The following is a 24,201-nucleotide window of genomic DNA, read 5'->3' on the forward strand; positions in this document are numbered from 1 at the left end:
AGAAAAAGAAACTAAGAAACAAATAATATTAAAGACTTGTAAACAAAGCTGAGACTAACTAGACAAAGATAATTGTAACTAAAAGAGAAACAAATTAAATAAAACAAAGATTAACAAACTACACAAATTTTTACTACAAAATATTACATATAGAGCTGAGAAAAAAAGGAACACTTGGAATAGGTAACAAGGGGGTGGGGCTACAAACCGAACACTGCTGACAGGGCGGAGACAAGACAGCAACAAAACGGAGCCAAACAAGCTAAGGAAAACACAGAAACCAGGTGTGGGAGGTTGTCTAGGTATTTGTTGGGGGGGGTAGGGTGGTATTTGTCAAGTTGTGGGGGAGTGTGGGTAGTTGTCTGGGTAGTTGTTTGGTGTGGTGAGGGTAGTTGGGAGGTGGAGAGGGTAGTTGGGAGATGAAGAGGGTAGTTGGGAGGTGAAGAGGGTAGTTGGGGGGGGGTGTGGAGTTGGTGAGGGTAGTTGGGTGGTGGAGAGGGTAATATGGGTAGTTGTGGGGGGTTGTAGTGGGGTTGTGAGGGTAGTTGAGGGGGGGATGTTGAAAGTGTTTATTTTTTGGGTGCATTTCTCCATATTTAGTTTTTTTTTCTCTGTGTGCCCAAATCTCTCCAGTTCCTCCACCCCAGAACTGTGATCTAATTGCTGTAATAGATTAATAGTTCTCTATAAAGAGGGTCAACAGTGTGAATCACACGCAGTGAAAACGCTCAGTGTGTTCCAGATTAACTGTTGTCGCGTGAACCCTCATATGGAGCATCTTTACTGAGTGAGTGCTCTGGGAGTGTGCGCCTCTGCAGGCCGGTACAGAGAGTGAGAGAGCGTGGAGGAGAGAGGGAGGGGTGGATGAAAGAAGAGAGGGAAGAGGGGGATGGTGATGGGAGGTAGAGGGGGGTAAATAACAGAGCTGATAGTGAGAGTGTTTCAGAGAGTGTGAAGGAGCTGAGGAGTGATAGCAGAGCAAGAGAGCACAAGAGCGAGAGAGAGAGCGCGATGGCTGAACCCGTACCTCACCTGCACCTGGCAGAGCTCACCGCCTCACAGTTCATGGACGTGTGGAGACACTTCGACAGCGATGGTGAGTTTCACTCTGGATCAACATCTGCACCAGCATCCAAACATCTAAAACAACTAAAATATTTTTTGCCACTTTATTTTGTATAATATATTTTTTTTTGTTTAATACAAAGAAGCTCATAAAGAGGAATTTTAACATAAAAACTTCCAGTAGAGAGCAGAGCAATATTTGAATTCACACACACATCCACACAATTAAAAGCATCTTTTTTTTGCATGCAGAATACCTAAAATGGACTGTGAGTGATGATTGTGTGTATGTATGTATTCCTATGGTGAGTTGGGGATGAGGTGGGAAGCTGGGAATGAGGTGGGAGTTAAGGATGAGTTGGGGATATGTTGGGAGTTGGGGATTTGTTGGGAGTTGGTGATGAGGTGGGGATGAGTTGGATGAGGTGATGAGTTAGGAATGAGCTGGGGAAGTAGGGATGAGGTGGGGATGAGTTGGATGAGGTTGGGGATGATGTGGAAATGGGCATGAGTTGGGAATGAGGTGGGAGTTAAGGATGAGTTGGGGATATGGTGAGAGTTGGGGATGAAGTGGGGATGAGTTGGATGAGGTGGGGTTTTAGGAATGAGCTGGGGAAGTAGGGATGAGGTGGGGATTAGTTAGATGAGTTGGGAATGATTGGGAAATGGGCATAAATTGGGGATAAGGTGGGAGTTAAGGATGAGGTAAGGGGTTGGGGATATGGTAGGAGTTGGGGATGAGTTGGATGAGCTGGGGAGTTAGGAGTGGGCATGAGGTGGGGATGATGGGGAAATGGGCATGAGGTGGGAAGTTTTACATATTGATAAAACATTGTGTATTTTATTACATACATATTTGATTAGATAAGCTTCCTTGAGATCATTATAAAACTCCTTATGCCTTCCTTAGAATCGTCCTTACACCATGAAGTGAGATCCTGCATAAAGTTCTAGGGTGAGGGTGATTCAGTGTTATCTTGTCTTTTTCTCACCAAGCTGATTATCTTGTAGCCCATTCCAGTCTTGTGCATGTCTACAGTCTTGTTCCTGAGGTTTTCTGATAGCTCTTTGATCTTGTCCATGGTGGTGGTATCTTCTTAAAAGGACAGTGTGTGCTTCAGAGGTACGTAACTGGTCTGGGGGTCAGAATTCTTGCTGGTTAATTTTTACATTTTATTTAATGTTTTTTTTTTTCTGGAATATTTGGTTGATATTCTGTCTGTTAAAATAAACAATACAAATTTGAGACTGTTTATGTCTTTGTAAGGTACTTTACAAAATTAGCAGGATATCAAATAATTATTTCCCCCACTGCATTACTACTTCATATAAAATATTTATATAGACTGTAGAACAGTGCAGATGGTGAAATGTTAAGTGCAGTATAAGTGGTGAGGGTGAGGGTATAGGAGAGGGTCTGTGTTACTGGGAGGCGGGATTATGTCCTCCTCTCTTTTCCTCACTTAGCAGCTCAGATCATCCTAATCTGCTTTAGGTTTGTGTGAATACTGGACTTTTACTGCAGATCACTGACTTCACCCTCATTCATCAGACCTGCCATGCAGCTGCTTAGGAACTAGGTTCTGATTGGGTGTTTTATTCTCCACCTTCATCCACACAGTCGCTCCTAAGCACAGGTAGAGAGCTAAGAGCAGGAAAAACAGTGCTTATTATTGTTATTATTTGGAGGTAGATAATCTGTGCTGGGCTTCAGGAAGAAAAGTAGGTCATGAACAGGAACACATGAATGCATGCGTTCGCCTTTCCATAAGCTGAGTGGGGGGTGGGGGTGGATTGGATGGGGGGCTCAGTGCTGGGGGATTTACAGTAATGCGTTATGTTCAGGAGTCATGATGCTCGCACTCATTCTGTTCTCTAAGGAAGAACCACTGAATCTAACAGAAGCCTGAGCTCAGTCCTGTTTAGTCCAGTCCACCCCCACTTTCATGCCTGCTGTTCTTTACAGAACGTTATCTAGCTGGATCGTAAACAATCAAGCAGAGCATGGACATGGATGTGAAAACATCTACTGATATGATCTGGTGACCTACAGCTATAGATTAAGATATTTAACGCAGTTATCATGGAAAATGTTTGTGCCTGGGATATAGAGTCTGTACTGACTCAACCCTGCAGCTCTTATACAGTGGGATACAAAAGTTTTAAAAACTGTCTTTTGAACAGTTCAGTGAAAAGATAAACATGTCTTCTCATACAACTGGGTATAAAAAAAATTTTTAAATGCCAGACAAAAAATTTTTTTTCTCTCGCTCTTTGTCTAAAAAATTTAGCACAATTTTAGAAAAAATATCCTAATAGAATATTATAGGTACTAGAATAAGACTTTGGATATCTCACCATCTACAGCCCATTATATCAACAAAAGGTTCAGAGAATCTAGAGAATTCCAACTTGTGCATAAGGAACAAGACTAAAGAAAAAATAATATTTTTGATCTTCAGGCCCTCAGGTTGTACATGAGAAATGACAGAAATTGGGACAATCAAATTGTTAAGGCCTGGAAAACCAAGAAAACTTGTTTTAGAGAACTGTTCTTGGGATTTGATGGTAGAAAGATTAATTAAATCAATGTTTGACAATAAAAAACACCCTCTGAGATTTATCAGGCTCTAGGCTGGTGGTGCCCTGTTCTATTGTGCAGTTACTCCTGTGCAAATATGGCCTTCAAATAAGACCCTCTCTGACTTTGGCTGCTGATGGAGAAACAGCATGTCCTACTGTCCTCTCTCGGACTCTGACTGCTGATGGAGAAGCACCATGACATACTGTACTCTCTCTCAGACTTCGGCTGCTGATGGAGAAGGAGCATGACCTACGGTACTCTCTTTCAGACTTCAGCTGCTGATGGGGAAACAGCATGACCTACTGTCCTCTCTCTGACTCTCTGACTGTAGAAATAAGTAGTCTCAGGGGTGCTCTTTTCATACCCCTGTACATACTGGCCAACAGTATTGACAATATTGTGTTTAGGTTATAAATCACATTTAATCATCCACGTAAAACAATCTGTTAATAAGCACAACTTCTTTTGAATGGAACCAGAGTGTAAATATGGAGCTAAAATGAGTTTTACAGTATGATGGATGTATCAGATGAACTCAGCACACTGTTCTGTTTAGGTAATGGTTTCATCGAGGGTCAGGAGCTGGAGGACTTCCTTGAGGAGCTGGAGTCGGCACGGAAAGGAGTAAACGCTGTGAGTTCACGCTGTGTCCTCAGTAGAAAAGTGTTTCACTTAATGTTTGGAATAGCATCACATTAGTATTATATAATAAGGACATAATCAACAATACGCTATTATAATACTATAATAAATTCAAAATTTGCACAGCAAAACTATTATAGAATGACATCAAATACATTCAATATACTGCTATTCAAGAGCTGATTGAATAGGTTTGCTTTTTTATGTTTTAATACTTTTATTACTAACGATTTTTATTGCTAATGATTTGATGATTTGTAAAGTAGTAGACTACATCTTCTATTAAATTCTCATGGGGAAAAGATAAATATTGGTAACACTTTACTGTAGGGTAAATGACACCTACATAAGCATTTCATAACAACTGACAAACAGACAAACATTTAGAAACATTTATTACTAACTGCATAAACTGCCATAACAGCTGGTTAAGGTCAAGGTGACATAACAGATGTCAGGTGATCTAGATTTTGGAGACATTAGTTTGGGATGAAATATAGCGTTGTGGTAGCTCTTCATATTTTTAATGTGATTGCTTCGGCTTTCACTAAGTGAAATAATTTTTAGGGTTCATGCTACGGTCATCAACTATAAAAATATATAAATCAAAACATACATTTAAATAAATACAATAAAACATATTTTTCATTTAGTTAAATGTGAAAACATAACAGACAAATTACTTCCAGCACGTTGCATATGAATCTACAAATAATGAATACAATAAATAAAAAAACATTATATGATTTAAGTCTCAGAAGGTCAGTTATAGAGTTTTGCAGGCAACACTGTAAAAAAACAAATTACAGAATCTACTCAGTAAATGTGAGGTAAGAATTTGCACACAGTTTGTTTGGGTAGATTTCACCCCATATATTGAGTTAGGATTATCTAAATGTATCAGTTGTGACAGACTAAAACAAATAGATTTTAGTTAAAATAAGTTTAAATAATGTTCAATACTATTGTTGGGTAGGTTTTACCTTTAAAAAAACAAAGTAACATTAACATGATTGTTACTTCTTTATCTACTTCATATTTGTTAAATATTATATATTATATTTTAATATGACTAGCTAACTGCTACTTATTCAGAGAAGGTTACATTTACTTTAAAACATTGTTAGGGAGTTAGAACCACAGCTAAAAGCCTGTGCAAACTTCACTTACTTAGAAGTTCCAGTTATTTAACTTACCTAACGCTATATCAGTGACATCTACCCTGTTATACTCTCTAAAACGTACCAATAACCTTCTTCTAGCCATGTTGTTTTATAATCGACAATTAAAACTTGCCATGAATTGAGTCAAGAGCCTGATTTTATGTTTAGCAGTGAAAGCGCTAGCTAGTTATCTTATTAACATTAGTTATATGCAAACCATGTCAAATAAGCTAACTAGCTTGTTTAAAGTAGCCAACGTTTTTACCATGAACCTGCACACTGGCCAGATAGCACTACATTTTAATATTAAGGCTAAACAGCAATATCTAACTAGCTATCTCTCGAATATAGCTAGGGTTAGCTAACTTTGCTTGCACAGAGGGGTTAGCACTGGCTAATGTGTTAATAATTAGCCTGCTACGAGAGCCGGCCTGTGCCAGAAGGGTAAAATCCTCGTTATACTCGAGAACACTAACTACAAATCTTAATATAGAACTAATACTTACATACATCAACTTTTAAGATCATACACAAAAACATGTAAACTAATCTTACCTTCAAAACAGCAGCTCTACTCCACAACAAGTGCGCAGGCAACCAATAGTTTTTTAGGTATATGTTACTTTATATTTTTAAGTTGCATTTGTTACTGTTACCAAATGAGTATCGTATGTTTTGCTATCAATCACTATCATCACTATCAATGAACGTCTATTTTCAAACGATTGTTAATGTACTTAGATAACTCTCCTGAAAGCTGTTTGTTTGGATGAGTAAAGTGCTTCCGTTTATTTACAGTAGGCTTAGATTACCAAATTTCTCCAGCAGTAATGCTGGCGCGTTAGCATTAGCGGCTAACCGCTCCAGCAGTGCTAGCCGGGGTTAGAAGCAGGCTACAGGCCGATAATACTCCCCTCTGAATAGGGAAATAGCGAGTGCGGTTAGCTGGTCATGCTAATGCTGCTCCAGCGGTGCTAGCCGTGGTTAGGAGCAGGATACAGGCCAATAATACTCCCCTCTTAACGGGAAAATAGCGGTTAGCGGCTAATGCTAATGCGACTCCAGCCCCGGTGCTGGAGAACTAAACTGAAACAACTGTAAAATGCTGTACTTTAGCGGAGTGGCTTTACTGCTACTTCCAACCTGACTGGTAAAATTCATACACAAGACGCACTGAATTAAAAGGCACACTGCCGATTTTTGTGAAAATTAAAGTATTTTAGGTGCACCTTATAGTGCGAAAAAATACGGTAGTGTAGGCAGAATTTACCCATTGTAATTTATTTTACTTTCTCACAAATACATTTAGTATTTGTAAACAATGTAAACAATGTGCATGGGTTATATATACCACCCTCCCAAATAATTTTTTAAACAGTGAACTTTGATGTAACATGATCCTTTTTATGAATTAAATATAACACCAAACTGTTTTCCAATTAATACTAAAACAAACTCTATACAAACTGAACTTAGTCTTTTTAAATGTTTACGATATATAATAACTTTTCAGACACATTTAAATAGTCTGATATTTTTATGAGCAAAGCTAAATTAAATGTTTAAATCATCTTTACAAAACATCTCTTAACCACTGTAATAATGACTTAATTTAATTCAGCAGCACAAGGATGAGAATCCTTTTAGCCACCAGTAACTTCTAATCCCTAAAAGCTCTAAAAGATCAGCTAACTGCATTACAGTCTAAGTGGTACAAATTTTTTTTTAATGAATTTCTTTTTACCGTATTCATCATTCGTGTGATAAATGTTTTCATAACACAGAAACTGCTGACATTTGAATCTATTTACCTTACCACTTCCTGTATTCTGTGTCTGTTGTCCTCTGACCACGTTTTATTACAAAAAAGTGTAACCTAATACGCTGTATTTATAACAGCATTTTTCAGCTCAGCATTTCCTCAGAGCTCTTGAGGAAAATCAGTTTATATAACATGCTATGTCACTTTACTGCAAAAAATGTCATGATAACTTAAAATCCGTCACTTAACATTGTTGTTGACATAAGAATTGATAATAGCTATTATGACAGCTGATGCATTTTAAAATAAGCATTTATAAATGTTTATGTATGTTTATGTCAGTTGTTATGACATGCTTATGTAGGTGTCCTGTAGCCTTATTAACCCTAATGAGGCTACTAATTAGTAGCCCTAAGTGTTACGAAATATATATGTATAAATATATAAATATATATGTTTTTGTGTTTTTCAGGAGCCTGTAAATGCTTCATTAAGAATGAAGATAAGTGACTTCATGCAGAAATTCGACCAGAACTCTGATGGGAAGATTGAGATGTTAGAGGTAAATAATTCACGTGTCCACAGGCCACTTCCTGTCATCACATCTTATTGTTTTCAGTGGAGAGATGTGGAGAGTGCATTCTGTCGAGAGCAAACTCGTCATACAGTGAATACGCTCAGCAGAGTTTAGCCTTAGGCAAATGAGTAGCCAATTAGAAAACAGTAGCCTGTTACATCATATACAGAACACACACCTTCTGGGGTGCCGAGTGGTCCAGCGCTTTAAAGCGCAGCCACTATGATCAGGAGATTGCTGGTTCAAATCCTGGTCATGCAGCTTGCCATGAGCTGCCGGAGCCCTGAGAAAGCACAATTGGCCTTCCTCTCTCTGGGTGGGTAGATGGCGCTTTTTCCCCACATCACTTCTAGGGTGATGTTAATCAACACTCTAACTCAAACTCATTGGCATTGGCTCATTTTTTTTGTGAAAAACATATATCAAAACACATTTTCGATAAACACACACTGTACACCCCCCCCCCCCCCCCCTACACATTTATATGACATACAGTATAGTATTATAGTATTTGGCCAAGGGCTAATAAACATTGCTTCATTTGTAAATTTGAAACTAAACAAATGTTCTACTCATTTCTTGAGTTTAATTCATTTTCTTTTACATTTTATTAAAAAACTAATAAAAAAAGAGTAGCACTTTTTGAAAGAAATGTAACATAAGAAAGGTAAAGGGCAAATATTAACCATGTAAACTGTTTATATTGCTTGCAATTTAGGTGAAGCAAGCATGTGTAAAGGGTTAAAAAAACACTGCTTATTTCCAGATTTTGCTTTTCCTGATCTTCAATAACCAAAGACTTCTAGGTCTTCTGTGAACTTTCAGTGAACACATACCATCAGCATCTGATGGGGTGTTCAGTAACTGTCTGTACCAACGGTGTTCAAACTTTCTCCTGAAACCAACCCTACTACACTTTGCATGATCCAGCCGCTCCTGGATTGGCTGGATAGACTGGCATCACTAACCTTCTGCATTCTTTCTATGTCATGCTTTTCCAGGCTGAAGTGGGTTTTGGGTCATTATATTGCTGCATGATGAAGGATCTCCCATTCCGTTTGGTTTCATGTTTCATTATATTTACGGACAAAATGTTTCTGTAGACTTCTGAGTTCACTTTACATCAATGAAGATTAATGAGCTCATCCCAAAATAAGCCATGCAAGCCCAAGCCATGATTCTACATCCACTGTGTTTCACAGATGAGCTGGTATGTTTGGAATCATAAGCAGATAGTTTCTTTCTCCAAACTTTAGCCTTTCCATCACATTGGCAAAGACTAAAGGAGAACTCTGTTGTAAAATGGACTTTTGGTGTAGTAAAACATGACAAAGTATGAAAGCCCATTCCCGCAACCTAAAAAAAATAAATAAAAAAAATAATCCAGTACATTTTTTATTATTATTAAGTAACCTGCTATCTCATTATTTTGAGAAGGTATATAATTATATAACACCTGATGTTTGTACTTAAGAAGCACCATTAGCACTTTTTACTTGGGTATGGACTCTGATGTGTATACTTTTTGTGTTTACTTATTTATTATTATTATCTGTGTGCTGTTGCACATGAATTTCCCCATTGGGGATTTATATATACTATGAGATGAGATACTATCTCATTATTTTGAGATACTTGTAGACTGTACAGAGGCAGAAGCAGAATGGATACTCAATTGAGGACTGCATCAGACATGGATTTATATTGGTGCTTTTAGAGAAATCACACAATATCAAAATAAGCCTTCAGACCTTGGAGAGAATAGATTAATTTAATAACACAAACTGGACTTCTATTTTAATGTGTTGAAGAGTGTGGCTGTGGCTCCAAATATGCTGTATGTTATGTATGGTAAGCTTCACTAGAGGAAAAAAAACACTTAAAAATATTGAGATAGTATCTCAAAATATGCTAGCTTTCAGCTCCAGACACTTCATCATAGTACTGATAATGTCATAGACATATATACGTAGACTCCGCATAGCCTTATAGTGCATTTATTTACACTGAGGAAGGTGTTTAATCCAACTATAATAATCACACCCGATTTTACCACAGTTTGGTTTGTTACAAAGGGCAGAGGTGTAGTAAGGATTCAGGATGGTGTCACACATTACAAATATGTGCTTTAATGCTGACATATACTGAAAACAACAGAGAGATAGAGAGAGAGGGAGCTGGATGGATGAAGAGATTACAGCTGTGGAGGACGAGTAGTGTATGGAGCTGATGAAGGAGTGAATGAGGGAGGGGTGGAAGAGGGGGATGGAGAAATGGTGGAGGGTTACATGCAGCAGGATGATGTAGAGAGAGTGGATGGGTGAGATTATTGATGCTGGAAGACAAAACCTCCACTAATCCGCAGAGAGATCACACACATTAATTCCCTCTCTTTCTTCATCTTCCTCTCGTTTTATTTTCTGTGATCACTGCATGTACTCGCCTTTCTCCACTCCGCTTTACCTCTCTCAAAAGTCTAGTTTTGCCATCCAGCCACTGGCTGTATAGAACTGTCAACAGCAGGATCCCCTGGCTTTATGCTGCTAAATATGACGTATTGTTTTTTCAGTTTCATTCTTCCCACTGTAACAGTTCTATCCTCACACTGAAAACTTTAGTCACATGTGACATGTGGCTCTACTGTGACTTTCTGTGACATTTACATGCCTTTTACTATCCTTGATTTTAAGCCTTTTGCAAAGTTTTGTAAATGCAATTTCTAGGCTAACATTGCTAACAATTGCAAACTGCTCGAAAGTTCGTTTGGGACCAGACTGAGACCACGTCCGCAAGCTGGTCTTGGTCCAATTGTTTTGCTGCACCGCGATTACTGTTTTCACACCTGATCAATCGAACCGCACTAAGGGGTACAAACGAACCAGAGTCCTTTTTAACCGGACCAAATAGTACTGGAGTAAAAAAGCCCTTATTTAAGTGTAAATACAAACTGACACCTCTTCACTGAGCTGATTAGTGTATGGGTTAAAAAGCTCTAAAAATGTTTCAGTCAGAAAGATCTTATCTGTAACGCTGGCTGTAGAAAAGAAGCTCATTCATTTTCCTGGCCCTTTATGAAGTGATAAACTGTGACCTAAAGTTCTGCACATAATCCCCAGCAGGAACTCCTGAGATAAGGCACTTTAGTCTTTATCAGATTGTTTTTTCACTCTTACAGGCTGGGTTGGGACATAAAGATGAATTTAAAGAGCCTCTTTAAATTTGAAAGTATGTTGAAAATTAGTAATAGATCTGAGAGCAAAATTTAGAGCCTGCAAATGCTGTAGAATACTGTACAATTGGGACCACTGTGCCACCTGTACAAAAGCTATACCTACTGTACTTCAAGACTTGGATTTGGAAAAGATATGGAAAAATATTAAATAATATTTGTCCCCAGGAAAATATGCATTTTCAAATTATCCATTAATAGAAAAATTGTTTAAGTTTTAAAGCTTCATAAGAAAGCATTATGGTAAAAGACTGCTTTCTAATAAAGGCACCAGCCCACTGAAACATTAAAACCACTTACTGGTGAATTAATTATTATTGATTCTAGGGATGGATATACAATATATTGCCAAAAGTGTTCACTACCCCTCCCAATCATTGAACTCAGTTGCTCCAGTCATTTCTATAGCCACATGTGCATGCAAACTGCTTCTACAAACATTAGTGAAATAATAGGTTGCTCTCAGGAGCTCAGTGAACTCCAGCGTGGCACTGGGATAGGATGCAGCACCTGTGCAACAAGTCCAGTCGTGAAATTTTATCACTAATAAATATTCCACTGTCAACTGTTAGTGATATTATAACATAGTGAAGTCAGCGGATGCTGAGGAGCATATAGTGCACAGAGGAACCAACTTTCTGCAGAGTCCATCACTACAGACCTCCAAACTTCATGTAGCTTCAGATTAGCTCAAGAACAGTAAAGCTTCATGGAATGGCAACAATACAAAAACTTTGATTCGTTGATATTTTCTTACACCTCTAGTAGATTAGGCAGCAAATGAACAGTCATTTTTTGAGGTTGATGTGTTGAGCTAGGAAAAATGGTTAGTGTGTTAATCTGAGACACTTTAACTTTGTGATGGTCTGGACAACTGGGTCAGAATATCTCAAGAACATCAGGCAGGTGTTCCCAATATGCAGGATTCAGTACCTACCAACAGTTTTGAATTAAGGACAACCAGTGAACCGGAGACAGGATCATGGGTCACTATGACTCAATAATGAGGCAGAGCTATAGTCTCTCTTTAGGGTGAATATATATTAATAACATTCTAAATGTAGATATTATGAAAGGAGCTTTCAGAAGTAGCTGAAAGATTCAGTCAGTGGTTGTGGCTAAGAAGGGCTGAGATTCCAGACTTCCAGAGGTGTCATGGGCTTCAGCAAAACACTGAAGAAAGAAGACGCCTAACTGATAACCCCAGTGAAGAGCTTGCAGTCTGGTCAGTGTTTAGAATATGGATGAAGGGAATGGGCTAGGTGTGGGTATTTTACTTGCTGTTCTGTAGTAGTTTGCCACATACCTTTCTCTGAAGATCTGAATACTTCAGAGTTGAGGCAATTGAATATAAAATATAGTTTGCTGTGCTTCTGAATTTTTGTCGAGCCAGTTTCAGATTGTAGCTGTTGGTGTGTTCTGCTAATGCAACCCTAAAGGGGAAATTATTGTGTACTCCTATTGTGCCTAAGTAGTGTGCTATATACACTCACCAGACACTTTATTAGGTACACCTTGCTAGTCCCAGGTTTGACGCCATTTTGCCTTCAGAACTGCCTTAATTCTTTGTGGCATAGATACAACAAGGCACTGGAAACATTCCTCAGAGAGTCTGGTCCATATTAACATGATAGCATCACGCAGTTGCTGCAGATTGTGTCGGCTGCGCATCCATGATGCAAATCTCCCGTTCCACCACGACCCAAAGGTGCTCTATTGGATTGAGGTCTGGTGACTGTGGAGATCATTCCAATACAGTACAGAACTCATTGTCGTGTTTAAGAAACCAGTCTAAGATGATTTGCGCTTAATGACATGGAGCATTATCCTGCTGGAAGTAGCATCAGAAGATACAGGTACACTGTGGTAATAAAGGGATGGACATGTTCAGCAACAATACTCAGGTAGGCTGTGGGCTCTGTTGACACAATGCTTAATGGGCACTAATGGGCCCAAAGTGTGCCAGGAAAATATCCCCCACACCATTTCAGCACCACCACCAGCCTGAACCATTGATACAAGGCAAGATGGGTCCATGTTGTTGATGCTAAATTCTGACTCTATCATCCAAATGTCGCAGCAGAAATCAAGACTCATCAGACCAGGAAAAGTTTTTCCAGTGTTGTTCTATTGTCCAATCTCGGTGAGCCTGTGTGAATTGTAGCCTCAGTTTCCTGTTCTTAGCTCACTGGAGTGGCAACCGGTCTGGCCTTAACTAGAAATGTGCCTGTGTGCTTCCATTTCCTCACTATGTTTCTCACAGTGGAAACTGACAGCTGAAATCTATGAGATCATTGGAGATCTCATAGATAATTTGAGAGTTGTTTTGAGGCTCCCATGTTGCCCTATTCAGCGAAGATACAAAGAGGAGAAAAATTTGGCCACATTAACCCTTTCTCATAATTGTATTCATCTGTGTATATAGGTCAAGGGTCAATGAGCTTACCAAATAAATTTTGTGTTCCAATAATAAGTGCTAAAGATATTCAAATGAATAAAACAACAAGGGTTCCCAAATTTATCCACCTGTCTAATTTAGTTTAAAGAATTATTGCACACTTTCTGTACTGTCTATAAACTTCATTTCACTTCTTAAATATCACTGTGTTCGTCTGCTATATGATATATTTAACTGAAATTGCTGATCTAAACAACCAATGATTTATGAAGGAAAATCATACAAATTTTAAATTCAGTTATTGTGATATTATACACTGAGGTGGCAGATCTACAGTGGGTTTTATTAGGGCTGAATAAGATTTTATCATCAGAGCAGTGATGAACACTTTCAAACTTCGTGGGTGGAGTTCGGAAAGGCCAATTATAATCAAATCAGCTCATTCAACCATCAGTTTCTTCTGTTGGTGTGAAAAATTTATAAAAAGTAGTTTAGTATAGGATAAATAGTATATTTTTTTATTTTATTATCCCAGCAGTTCTTGTAGGTTAATTGGCCTAAGATGTTTACAGATGTTCCGAAGACCTTGGCTGGCATCTTCACTCATGTATCCAGGGAAGGGGCGATGATATGTTATGTTCAGAGGATTAATGTCAGAACCCTGTGCGTCGGATTAGTAACAGATTTTTTGCAGATTAAATTTGTGCATTACACACAGATTAATAGTGTGATTGTGCTGTACGGCCGTATGGGCCGTTTCTGATTAAACGCTGATGCAGTTACTCACTCGACCTCTGCACTAACCTTCTTTAAGGGTGAAATATTGCTAGTTTTTGTTCTATCTGTTCTTTTTCTTCTAATTATTTTATGGGAAGCAGAGAGATCAGCATGCAGTGACCTATTTACAGGAGTTTTAAAGCTAAATCTGTATGTTCTGTGTTATGTAAGAGCTTTGTTATACCTACTTTATTCTCGTAGTTACTGAATGAAGCCTGTCGTTAACCGTGTCATGAACTTCTTAAAGCCCAACAGTCAAAGCACTTGCAGTCATAAAGCCTTGCTAAATGGGCTGGACTGGAAGCCTGGGCACCAATCAGTCCTTATTTTAACTATATTATATCCTATATATATATATTATTAATTTTTTTTCCTTCATTTTTATTTTTCTGCAAAAAAAAATTTCAGTGCAACTGGTAACGACAGTTTTTTTCCCATAAGAATTTATTGAGTGCAAAAATGTTGCCATCTTACAAAGTTGACAATGAAACAAAAGCAGTAGTAACACCATACCAACCGCATGAGCTACCACAGCAACCAGACACATCTGAGCAACCAGCAGGCATATATAATAGCAACTACTGAGCAACACAGCAACACTTTAAGAACCACTAAGCTGCATCATGGAAACAATTGGAAACACCATAGCAGGAGATTAGTAGAGTCATTAGTGTTCTCTGATGGCAGGATTTACATTCTGTTTGAGCTCCGTCGACAAATCAGGATACTCTGTTTCACACTCTCTCTACTTCTGTCACTCATTCTAAAAACATAACTGGTCCTGATATACAGTATTCTGATTTCTTGTCATGTGTAATATTTGTGGAAGTCAGGAAGCCTTTATTAATATATGAGTCCTGCGAGTCACAGGCGAAGTGGGATGTCTGCAAAAAAATTATACTTTAATACTTTGCTATGTTTTTACACAAAGATTTAGTGCACATATCATTAGATCTTTATTTATTTTTTACTTTTACCTGAATAAAATACTGACAAAATACTTTTGTTTCACCCTTACTCTTGACGTACCTCAGAGTGAGATGGGGGAGTACGATACACCTGATACACCAGACATTAATAGAAAACTCAGAATGTCTCTGTACTAGCTGTAGCTTTTTGTTGACTTGGGTATTAGTGTGGTCAGTGATCTGGGAAGGTCTTAGTCTCTCTTTGGAGGTCTGGCTCTGGGGGGATCTCTGCTGAAAACAGAATGGAAACCATAGCCAGGGCTTCTCATCGCTGTCCAGCACCATCGGCCCGCAGGTCCTAATCCAGTCTGGAAGGGTTTAGGCTGTTCTGGGTTGAGCAGGCCGAGATTGGGGTGAATTGGACTGTATCTGTGAGCTGAAATCCCTTTACACACTCCAGCAGCTCCCGAGAGGTTTGGATGGGCTTGAGGAAAGGGCTTTCAGCATGTTTTGCAACACAATAGGACTATTTTTATAGTGTTTATGCTGTAGTGTAAAGTGTGAACAAGCCTGTTTAGATGAAGACCAGGTGAAATGCCTGTCAGTAAAAGTGCTGGTAGAAAACTGGCCAGTATGTTTCTGTTTCCATGATTTCCTTCAAGTAAATAACGTGTGTACATGTAATTTATCCTAATAACCCTCAGTGTTAAACAATCTCCACAGTGTGTTGTGTGGCCACCATCATTCTTTGCTTGTGTTTTTAATTGGGTTTTATACTGTTTGTGGGGGTTATATATGTGTGTGTGTGTGTGTGCATATTTATGTATTATATTTGTTTGTGCTGGTTCCACTGGTGGAGCGTTGTTTACCCTCTTGGTGTTGGGTTGGAGGTTGGATATAGGTCTCCACCAGAGAGTTGATGTGTTTTGAAAGAATCACTACTTATTTTGTGTTGCAAGTTAACAAATGAGTCAGAAAACAGAAATTATCAGGAGTGGCACCTCCTGATAATTTCTCATTAAACTAAAGAACACTGCACTGACCTGTGGAATATGGACCTGTGGATATGGGGAGGTCTCCTGAATTGCATGTAGATGTGACATTCTGCCAGAGTCTCTGTTCACACAGGCAATTCTAGGTATCCACCAATACCATCCCACAGCACTGTCCGCTGTGGGTGGTAATATTAGCTTGTATGGTGTTTTCCCAGTACACCTGTCAAACACAATTAACCTGCACCCACTATCAGACCCTCACTCCAACTCCCATAATTCACCTGCACCCACTATCAGACCCTCACTCCAACTCCCATAATTTACCTGCACCCACTATCAGCCTTTACTACAACTCCCATAATTCACCTGCACCCCCTATCAAACCTTACTACAACTCCCATAATTTACCTGCACCCACTATCAGACCCTCACTACAACTCCCATAATTCACCTGCACCCACTATCAGACCTCACTACAACTCCCATAATTTACCTGCACCCACTATCAGACCTTACTACAACTCCCATAATTTACCTGCACCCACTATCAGCCTTTACTACAACTCCCATAATTCACCTGCACCCACTAACAGCCTTTACTACAACTCCCATAATTCACCTGCACCCACTATCAGACCTTACTACAACTCCCATAATTCACCTGCACCCACTATCAGACCTCACTACAACTCACTTCCTCTGTTCTCTTTCCCTCTGTTCTCTTTCCCTCTGTTCTCTCTCTCTCTCTTTTAGCTGGCTCAGATCCTGCCGACAGAAGAAAACTTTCTGCTTTGTTTTAGACAGTTTGTTGGGTCCAGTGCCGAGTTCATGACGGTATGACACACAACATAACTACATGCTACACTACACTACTAGTTGGGGAGTTAAGGGTAAATTTGGGATGTTGACGATGAGTTCTTGATGAGTTGTTAAATTTGGGATGAGGTGGGGAGTTGCGGATGAAGTGAGGAGGTGTGAATAAGTTCTGGATGAGGTGGGAGGTTGGGGATAAGGTGCAGAGTTTGGGGTTAAGTTAAGAAGTTGGGGATGAGGTGTGGAGTTTGGGGATGAGGTGTGGAGTTTGGGGATGAGGTGGTAGTTCAGGAATAAGGTGGGGATGAGTTGGGAATTTGAGGATGAGTTGAGGATGCGGTTGGCGGGTGGGGAAGAGATGGGGAGTTTGGGGATGAGTTGATAGAGATGTCATGGTAATGTTCTCATAGAAATGCTCCATACAGTAGAAATTCTTACCTCAGACAGAAGACACAAACAACCCACACACACACACACACACAGACACACACACACACACACAGACACACACACACACACACAGTGAGTACCCTCAGACACTTAGCAGTATGGATCTTACAACCAGGTTGTTGATGGCCTGGTGCTCTAACCGTTGAGCCACCACTGTAAATCTAGAACTAATATTTTCAAAATATGAAAATGACCAAGATATTTATAAACACAACCTTTGTTCACTATCAAAAGCCTGCTGGGTTTTTTAAGCCAAGCATGAAGATGACAGATCGCAGCCTGGCGGCTTTATTATCCTCATTAGATTTTATCCAGACTTTGAATGTTAGAAAAACAAGGACAAAATAATAACACCATATGCCGAGCCATGAATTCCACCCCAGGCCAAAAAAACATCACATACAGAATCAAACAATCTAACGTCAGCATTTCTATTCATAGGCTTGGAGGAAATACGACACCGACCGCAGCGGATACATCGAGGCCAACGAACTGAAGGTAAAGTCAGAGCCAACAAAATCACATCATATACAGTGAATATGGGTGATGGATACTTATAAATATTTACAAAAGAAAAGAAGTTCTAATAACATTAATACAGTTTTAGTGCAATAATGTATAAATATATACATGGCATTTTAGATTGTAAAATATACAGTATTTGCATATTAATGATTTTAATAATTATGTTTTACAGGGTTTTCTATCCGACCTTTTGACAAAAGCAAACCGACAGTATGATGACAAGAAACTGAACGAGTACACTCACACTATAGTGAGTAATTGTACAACACACACACACACACATTAGAGTAAATAACTGTACAACATGTGCACACACACTCACATGTACACATGTATTGGTAACTGTGAGTAATTTTCTGTGCACAGCTGAAGATGTTTGATCTGAATGGGGACGGAAAGCTCGGACTGTCAGAGATGGCAAGGTGAGAAACTCATCATTGGTCTTTCTGCAACTTTATTAGAAATGCCTGCCTACCCTGTGCTTCTGTTCACTGGCAACTTTATTAGAAATGCCTGCCTACCCTGTGCTTCTGTTCACTGGCAACTTTTCTAAAATGCCCACCTTCCCTGTGCTTCTGTTTAATGACTACTTTATTAGAAATGCCCACCTTCCCTGTGCTTCTGTTCACTGACAACTTTATTAGAAACCCCTGTCTACCCTGTGCTTCTGTTCATAGGCCATTTTATTAGAAATGCCTGCCTACCCTGTGCTTCTGTTCATGGGCCATTTTATTAGAAATGCCTGCCTACCCTGTGCTTCTGTTTACTGGCCACTTTATTGGAAACACCCACCTACCCTGCACTTTTGTTCAGTGACCACTTTATTAGAAACAAGCCGCTTACCCTGTGCTTCTGTTCATGGGCCATTTTATTAGAAATGCCTGCCTACCCTGTACTTCTGTTTACTGGCCACTTTATTAGAAACACCCACCTACCCTGCGCTTTTGTTCAGTGACCACTTTATTAGAAACACCCACCTAGCCTGTGCTTCTATTCATTGGCTGCTTTTATTAGAAATATATTAAAACTCTTTTTCTTTGCCCTCAGGCTACTTCCTGTACAGGAAAACTTTTTACTGAAGTTTCAGGTAAACATCAAAATGAACACACACACACACATCCTCATATGCTTTAATTAAAATATATATGTATGTGTGTATATATATACTTAAAGAATCAGTTCTGACTGATATAAAGTTATAAAATAACTTTTTTTCTAAATTACAGTAAGATTTTAACACTAGAATACTTTTAAAAGTCATGTGACAGTAGTGAGACAGTGAGTGATAGGGATGAACTGTTAAGCCTTCAATCGAGCACAATTCAGCTGTAATCCAGAGGATGAAGAGGATTATTTATCTGTTATGATATTCAGCCCCTTGATGTATAACTTTATTTACATATCCTGCTCTCTCTCCGCTGTCTCTCTCTCTCTACTGCCTCTTTCTCTCTCTCGCTCTCTCTCTACTGCCTCTTTCTCTCTCTCGCTCTTTCTCTCTCTGCTGTCTCTCGCTCTCTCTCTCTACTGCCTCTTTCTCTCTCTCGCTCTCTGTCTCTACTGCCTCTTTCTCTCTCGCTCTTTCTCTCTCTCGCTCTTTCTCTCTACTGCATCTTTCTCTCTCTGCTGTCTCTCTCTCTCTACTGTCTCTTTCTCTCTCGCTCTTTCTCTCTCTCTCTACTGCATCTTTCTCTCTCTGCTGTCTCTCTCTCTCTACTGTCTCTTTCTCTCTCCTCTCTCTCTTTTTCTCTACTGCCTCTTTTTCTCTCTCTATCTCTTTCTCTCTCTCTCTCTCTCTACTGTATCTTTCTCTCTCTGCTGTCTCTCTCTCTCTACTGTTTCTTTCTCTCTCCCCTCTCTCTCTCTAACTGCCTCTTTCTATCTATGCTATTTTTCCGCTGTCTCTCCCTTTATCTCTTTGTTCAACAGAGTTTTAAACTGTCCTCGGATGAGTTCAGTGCCATCTTCATGTACTACGATAAGGTGAGAGTGTGAATGGATGAAAGTTTCTGGAGGAAAAAGTATCTGCAGTTAAAATGCACTTTAAAGTTCTCAGACTGTTCTGCTGTTTCTGATCAGGATGGGAACGGCTACATTGACGAACACGAGCTGGATGCTCTGCTGAAGGACCTCTACAAAAAACACAACATGGTGAGTACAGATACACTGCGTTACAAATTATTATGCAAATTATATTTTTCCCTGATTTTCCTAAATGGTCGATGCAAATGACAGTCAGTATAATAAAAGTCATCACCCGTTGTATAAATCAAATTTTATTGATCAAACCTCCTGATGATAACAGTATATTCTTCAAAAAAAACTCAAAATGCACTGTTCCAAATTATTATGCACAGTAGAGTTTCAAAACGGCGCAGTGGGTAGCACTTCCGCCTCACAGCAAGACGGCCTGGGTTCGATTCCCGGCTGGGGCGACCCAGGTCTTTCTGTGTGGAGTTTGCACGTTCTCCCCGTGTCTGCGTGGGTTCTCCAGTTTCCTCCCACAGTCCAAAGACGGCATGTTCAGGCTAGTTGGAACTTGATTGAAATTGCCCCTTAGGTGTGAGTGTGTGAGTGGATGTGTCTGTTTGTCTGTCTGTGTCCGTCTGCCCTGCGATGGATTGGCGGCCTGTCCAGGGTGTATCCTGCCTTCCGCCCGATGCCTGCTGGGATAGGCTCCAGCACCCCCCCGCGACCCTTCACGGATTAAGCGGTTGACAATGAGATGAGATGAGATGAGTTTCAAAACATTGAGGTTGTAAAGAACTGAAAATGATCATTTGTTGAATTTGCAGCATTATGAGGATTTCACATTCACTGAAAAGCTATTTTAATCAAAAACATCTTAACAGGCCAAGTTACATGTTAACATAGAAATCCTTCTTTGATATCACCTTCACAATTCTTGCATCCATTAATCTTGTGAGTTTTTGGGGCGTTTCTGCTTGAATTTCTTTGCAAGATTTCAGAATAGCCTTCCAGAGCAGCTGTTTTGATGTGAACTGTGAAATGTTAGTACTGGTGAAAGCAGAGCTGAATGTTGAGTGAGCTGACTGGTTGTAGTTTTAACTCTTTCAATCCCAACATTAACTGTGAGTAAATCTATGGAACCTCATGTACCACATGTGATACTGTGTGTGTGTGTGTGTGTGTGTGTGCGTGTGTACAGGACTTTGATTCACAGACTCTGGCCAGTTCCAAGAAGAGCATCATGGCTCTGTCTGACGGAGGAAAGCTATTCCGCACTGAGCTGGAGATCGTCCTGTGCAAGGAGCCATCAAACTGATTCGGTCCCTTCATCTCTCCTGAACCCCAGACCTCAGTATTAAATGGCTACAGACACCATTCTCAAATTTCACTACTATCACACCCACTTTGGGTATGTGAGAGTACAAAAGGTGAAAGAGGCAAAAGATGAGATAAGATGTTTTAATGTATTAATGATTAGTTAGTTCACACACAATTATCAAGCATAATATTATAATAACAACATTCCTTGTTTCTACATCTTTTATCCATTTATGCAGCGCCAATGATCATATGGGACACTTTGTAGTTCTATAATTACAGACTGTAGTCCTGTATCTGTTTCTCTGCATACTTTATTATTACCCTCCTTTTACCCTGTTCGTCAATATTCAGGACCCCACAGAAGTCCTATAGGAAGGGTATTGTGGTTGCAGTCCTCTGGGCAGAGTCATGTGGGCCTGGTCCTGTGGGCGGAGTCCTGTACCCTCTGATGAAAGACTAGAGGATGAGCAACACTGTAAAAACTGTGCAGCAACAGATTCAGAGCTTCTGTCTCTGACTTTACTTTACCTACAAGGTGTTTCAGCTGTAGGCAGGAGTGTGTAATAGAGTGGAGGACAGTAAGTGTTTAAACACAGTGTTTAAAAACTACAGCAGCACTGCTGTATCTGATCCACTCACTGTACCAGAACAACACACACTAACACCTCATACACCACCACCATGCTAATCACTGCTAACCACTGCAGTGCTAAGAATAACTACCAACCATCCGAATAATAATAGTAGCTGCTCTGTGGTGGTCTATCCAGTGAAGCCCTGAGTATTGAAGAACAAGGTGAAAGGAGTATAATAAAGTGTGTAAAGTGTTCTATATGATTAGTAAAGCTGATAAGATGGATAATGGGTGTAGAAACAAGGATGTGGTCATACTATTATAAATAGTGCAGTGTGGGAATGGTCACTGCAGCCACATTGTTAACCAAATTTGTTTATTCTGATCTCTGACCTTTTACCTTTACCCTGACCCCAGCTGACCTTTTACCTTTACCCTGACCCCAGCTGACTTTGATGCATGTTCTCAAACTCAACCAGCAAATCAAGCGTTGATGCTGATCACTGTGGCTTTAACCCCTCCCCCTGCCCTGCCTACCTGATGATATTCACACAGCTAGCTCATCTTTATTTATCCTAAACTCACCGTGGTTGTCTGAAAATGAATATACTGTGATTCTTATTGATTATTTATTTCATCAGATATTTTTCTGTAAATCAGACTTATTTAAACTCCTCTCCTTAATTAAATACATTTTTTTTTACCAAATGTTCCATTCCTGTATTAAACTCTGCTGTACTGCCCCCTCTCTTTCTCTTTCTCTCTCTCTCCCTCTTTCTCTCTCTCTTTCTCTGCCTTATATTACATCATTGTTTCCAGATGTTTTGCTGTTTCTTGTCACATTTAAAGCTGTACGTAATAAATACAGAGATGAAACTCAACCCTTTGATGCTTTTTTTCTTAGTGTAATATTTTTACGTTATACATATTCATATAGAAACTCCAACATGTTCCCACACTAAGACTAGTCCACGGATCCCCAGCTCTGACGCATCAGCTAACAGAATCCTGTACCAACCAACATCACAACAGGAATGATGAGGGGAGAGAGCGCCACCTACTGTAACCATCTAAAGAGAAGCAGCATGACCTACTGTTCTCTTTCAGAGTCCACCTGCTGATAGAGAAACAGCATGACCTACTGTACTCTCTCTTAGATTCTGGCTGCTGATAGAAAAACAGCATGAACTACTGTACTCTCTCTCAGACTCTGGCTGCTGATAAAGAAACAGCATGACCTACTGTACTCTCTCGGACTCTGGCTGCTGATGGAGAAACAGCATGACCACTCCAAAACCTTTGAAGAATTCCTGGTTCCATCTATTACAGAAAGTTGTCCTGGCATTCTCGTCCACAAATTTTCACCACAGCATTCGCCTTACAAGCAATAGTACTATCTTCACAGCTAAAGCATACGCACTGCTCCCGAACAAGGAATACATCAAAAATGGCACACACCCCAACAACCCAATCTGCTCAGACCCAAAGTCCTGCCTTCAAGCTTTGGAATCAGTAAAAGCAGACCATCCCATTATTTCTGAAATACTTGCAAAAGTCAGCTTACTGCATAAACAAAGATACCAGATAGCTTTCTGCTGGATCCCAGGCTACTGTGGATTAACAGGAACTGATATGGCAGATAAACTTGCCAAGAAAGTGCCAACAAAAGAGATCTTAGTTATTCAAAATTCTAAAGTTCTTTACCCTACTATACAGTGTAACATTGAGTTCATCAGTGTTTAGCTGGTTCTTATAAATCTATATTTTTATTTGATGGTTTGTGTGTAAACAATCCAAAAAAAAAATGCAATAATAATCAATTATAACGCATCAGCCCCTAGTGTGTTACGCAGTGTTGTACTGCCCCCCGGTGGTTGGTATGGTAAAAGGGTATAAATCTGTAAAAAGTTTTACTCTATACTCAAAAACTCTTTTTTTGGAAAGAGTGAATTTGTTGTTTATAATTTTTAAGCCAAGTCAACAGAATTTTTTTTTCACATTTAATTAATTCTTTTATTTGTATTACATTTTTTTCAAGCCCAAAGTCCAATTCAATTCAATTCAATTCAATTCAATTTTATTTATATAGCGCTTTTTACAACAAAGGTTGTCACAAAGCAGCTTTACAGGAAAAACAGGTCCACGCCTCTTATGAGCAGCACCACAGAGATGCCAATTTTATGGTGACACAGTGGCAAGGAAAAACTCCCTTTAAGAGGAAGAAACCTTGGAAGGAACCAAGACTCAGTCCGAGGAACCCATCCTACTCGGGTTGACCCGCTCAGTACAAACAAACAACAAACAAATAACAGAACAAAAACAGTACAGAGAATTAATGTGAACTATGGCTAATATAACAGGTACTAATTTATGAATATAAGAATGTGATGGGCACAAACTATAGAGCTATGGCTAATACAGAAACAGATACTGAGTGTGTTAATGGTAATC

The 24,201-nt window shown here is 39.5% G+C and overlaps 1 protein-coding gene across 1 annotated transcript; it reads left to right on the plus strand.

The window, feature by feature from the left end:
• Nucleotides 1–919: 919 nt before the first annotated feature.
• Nucleotides 920–22,631, plus strand: LOC103034108 (calretinin). The gene is made up of 11 exons (XM_022669480.2): nucleotides 920–1,096; nucleotides 4,206–4,282; nucleotides 7,689–7,778; nucleotides 16,854–16,934; nucleotides 17,805–17,861; nucleotides 18,061–18,138; nucleotides 18,255–18,310; nucleotides 18,936–18,975; nucleotides 19,815–19,868; nucleotides 19,965–20,036; nucleotides 21,055–22,631. Exons 1-11 carry the CDS (start codon nucleotides 1,012–1,014, stop codon nucleotides 21,169–21,171), a joined length of 807 nt encoding a protein of 268 aa, XP_022525201.2. The 5' UTR covers nucleotides 920–1,011; the 3' UTR covers nucleotides 21,172–22,631.
• Nucleotides 22,632–24,201: the final 1,570 nt, after the last annotated feature.

The sequence above is a fragment of the Astyanax mexicanus genome, chromosome 16, assembly GCF_023375975.1.
Source record: "Astyanax mexicanus isolate ESR-SI-001 chromosome 16, AstMex3_surface, whole genome shotgun sequence".
NCBI classification, from domain to species: Eukaryota; Metazoa; Chordata; class Actinopteri; order Characiformes; family Acestrorhamphidae; genus Astyanax; species Astyanax mexicanus.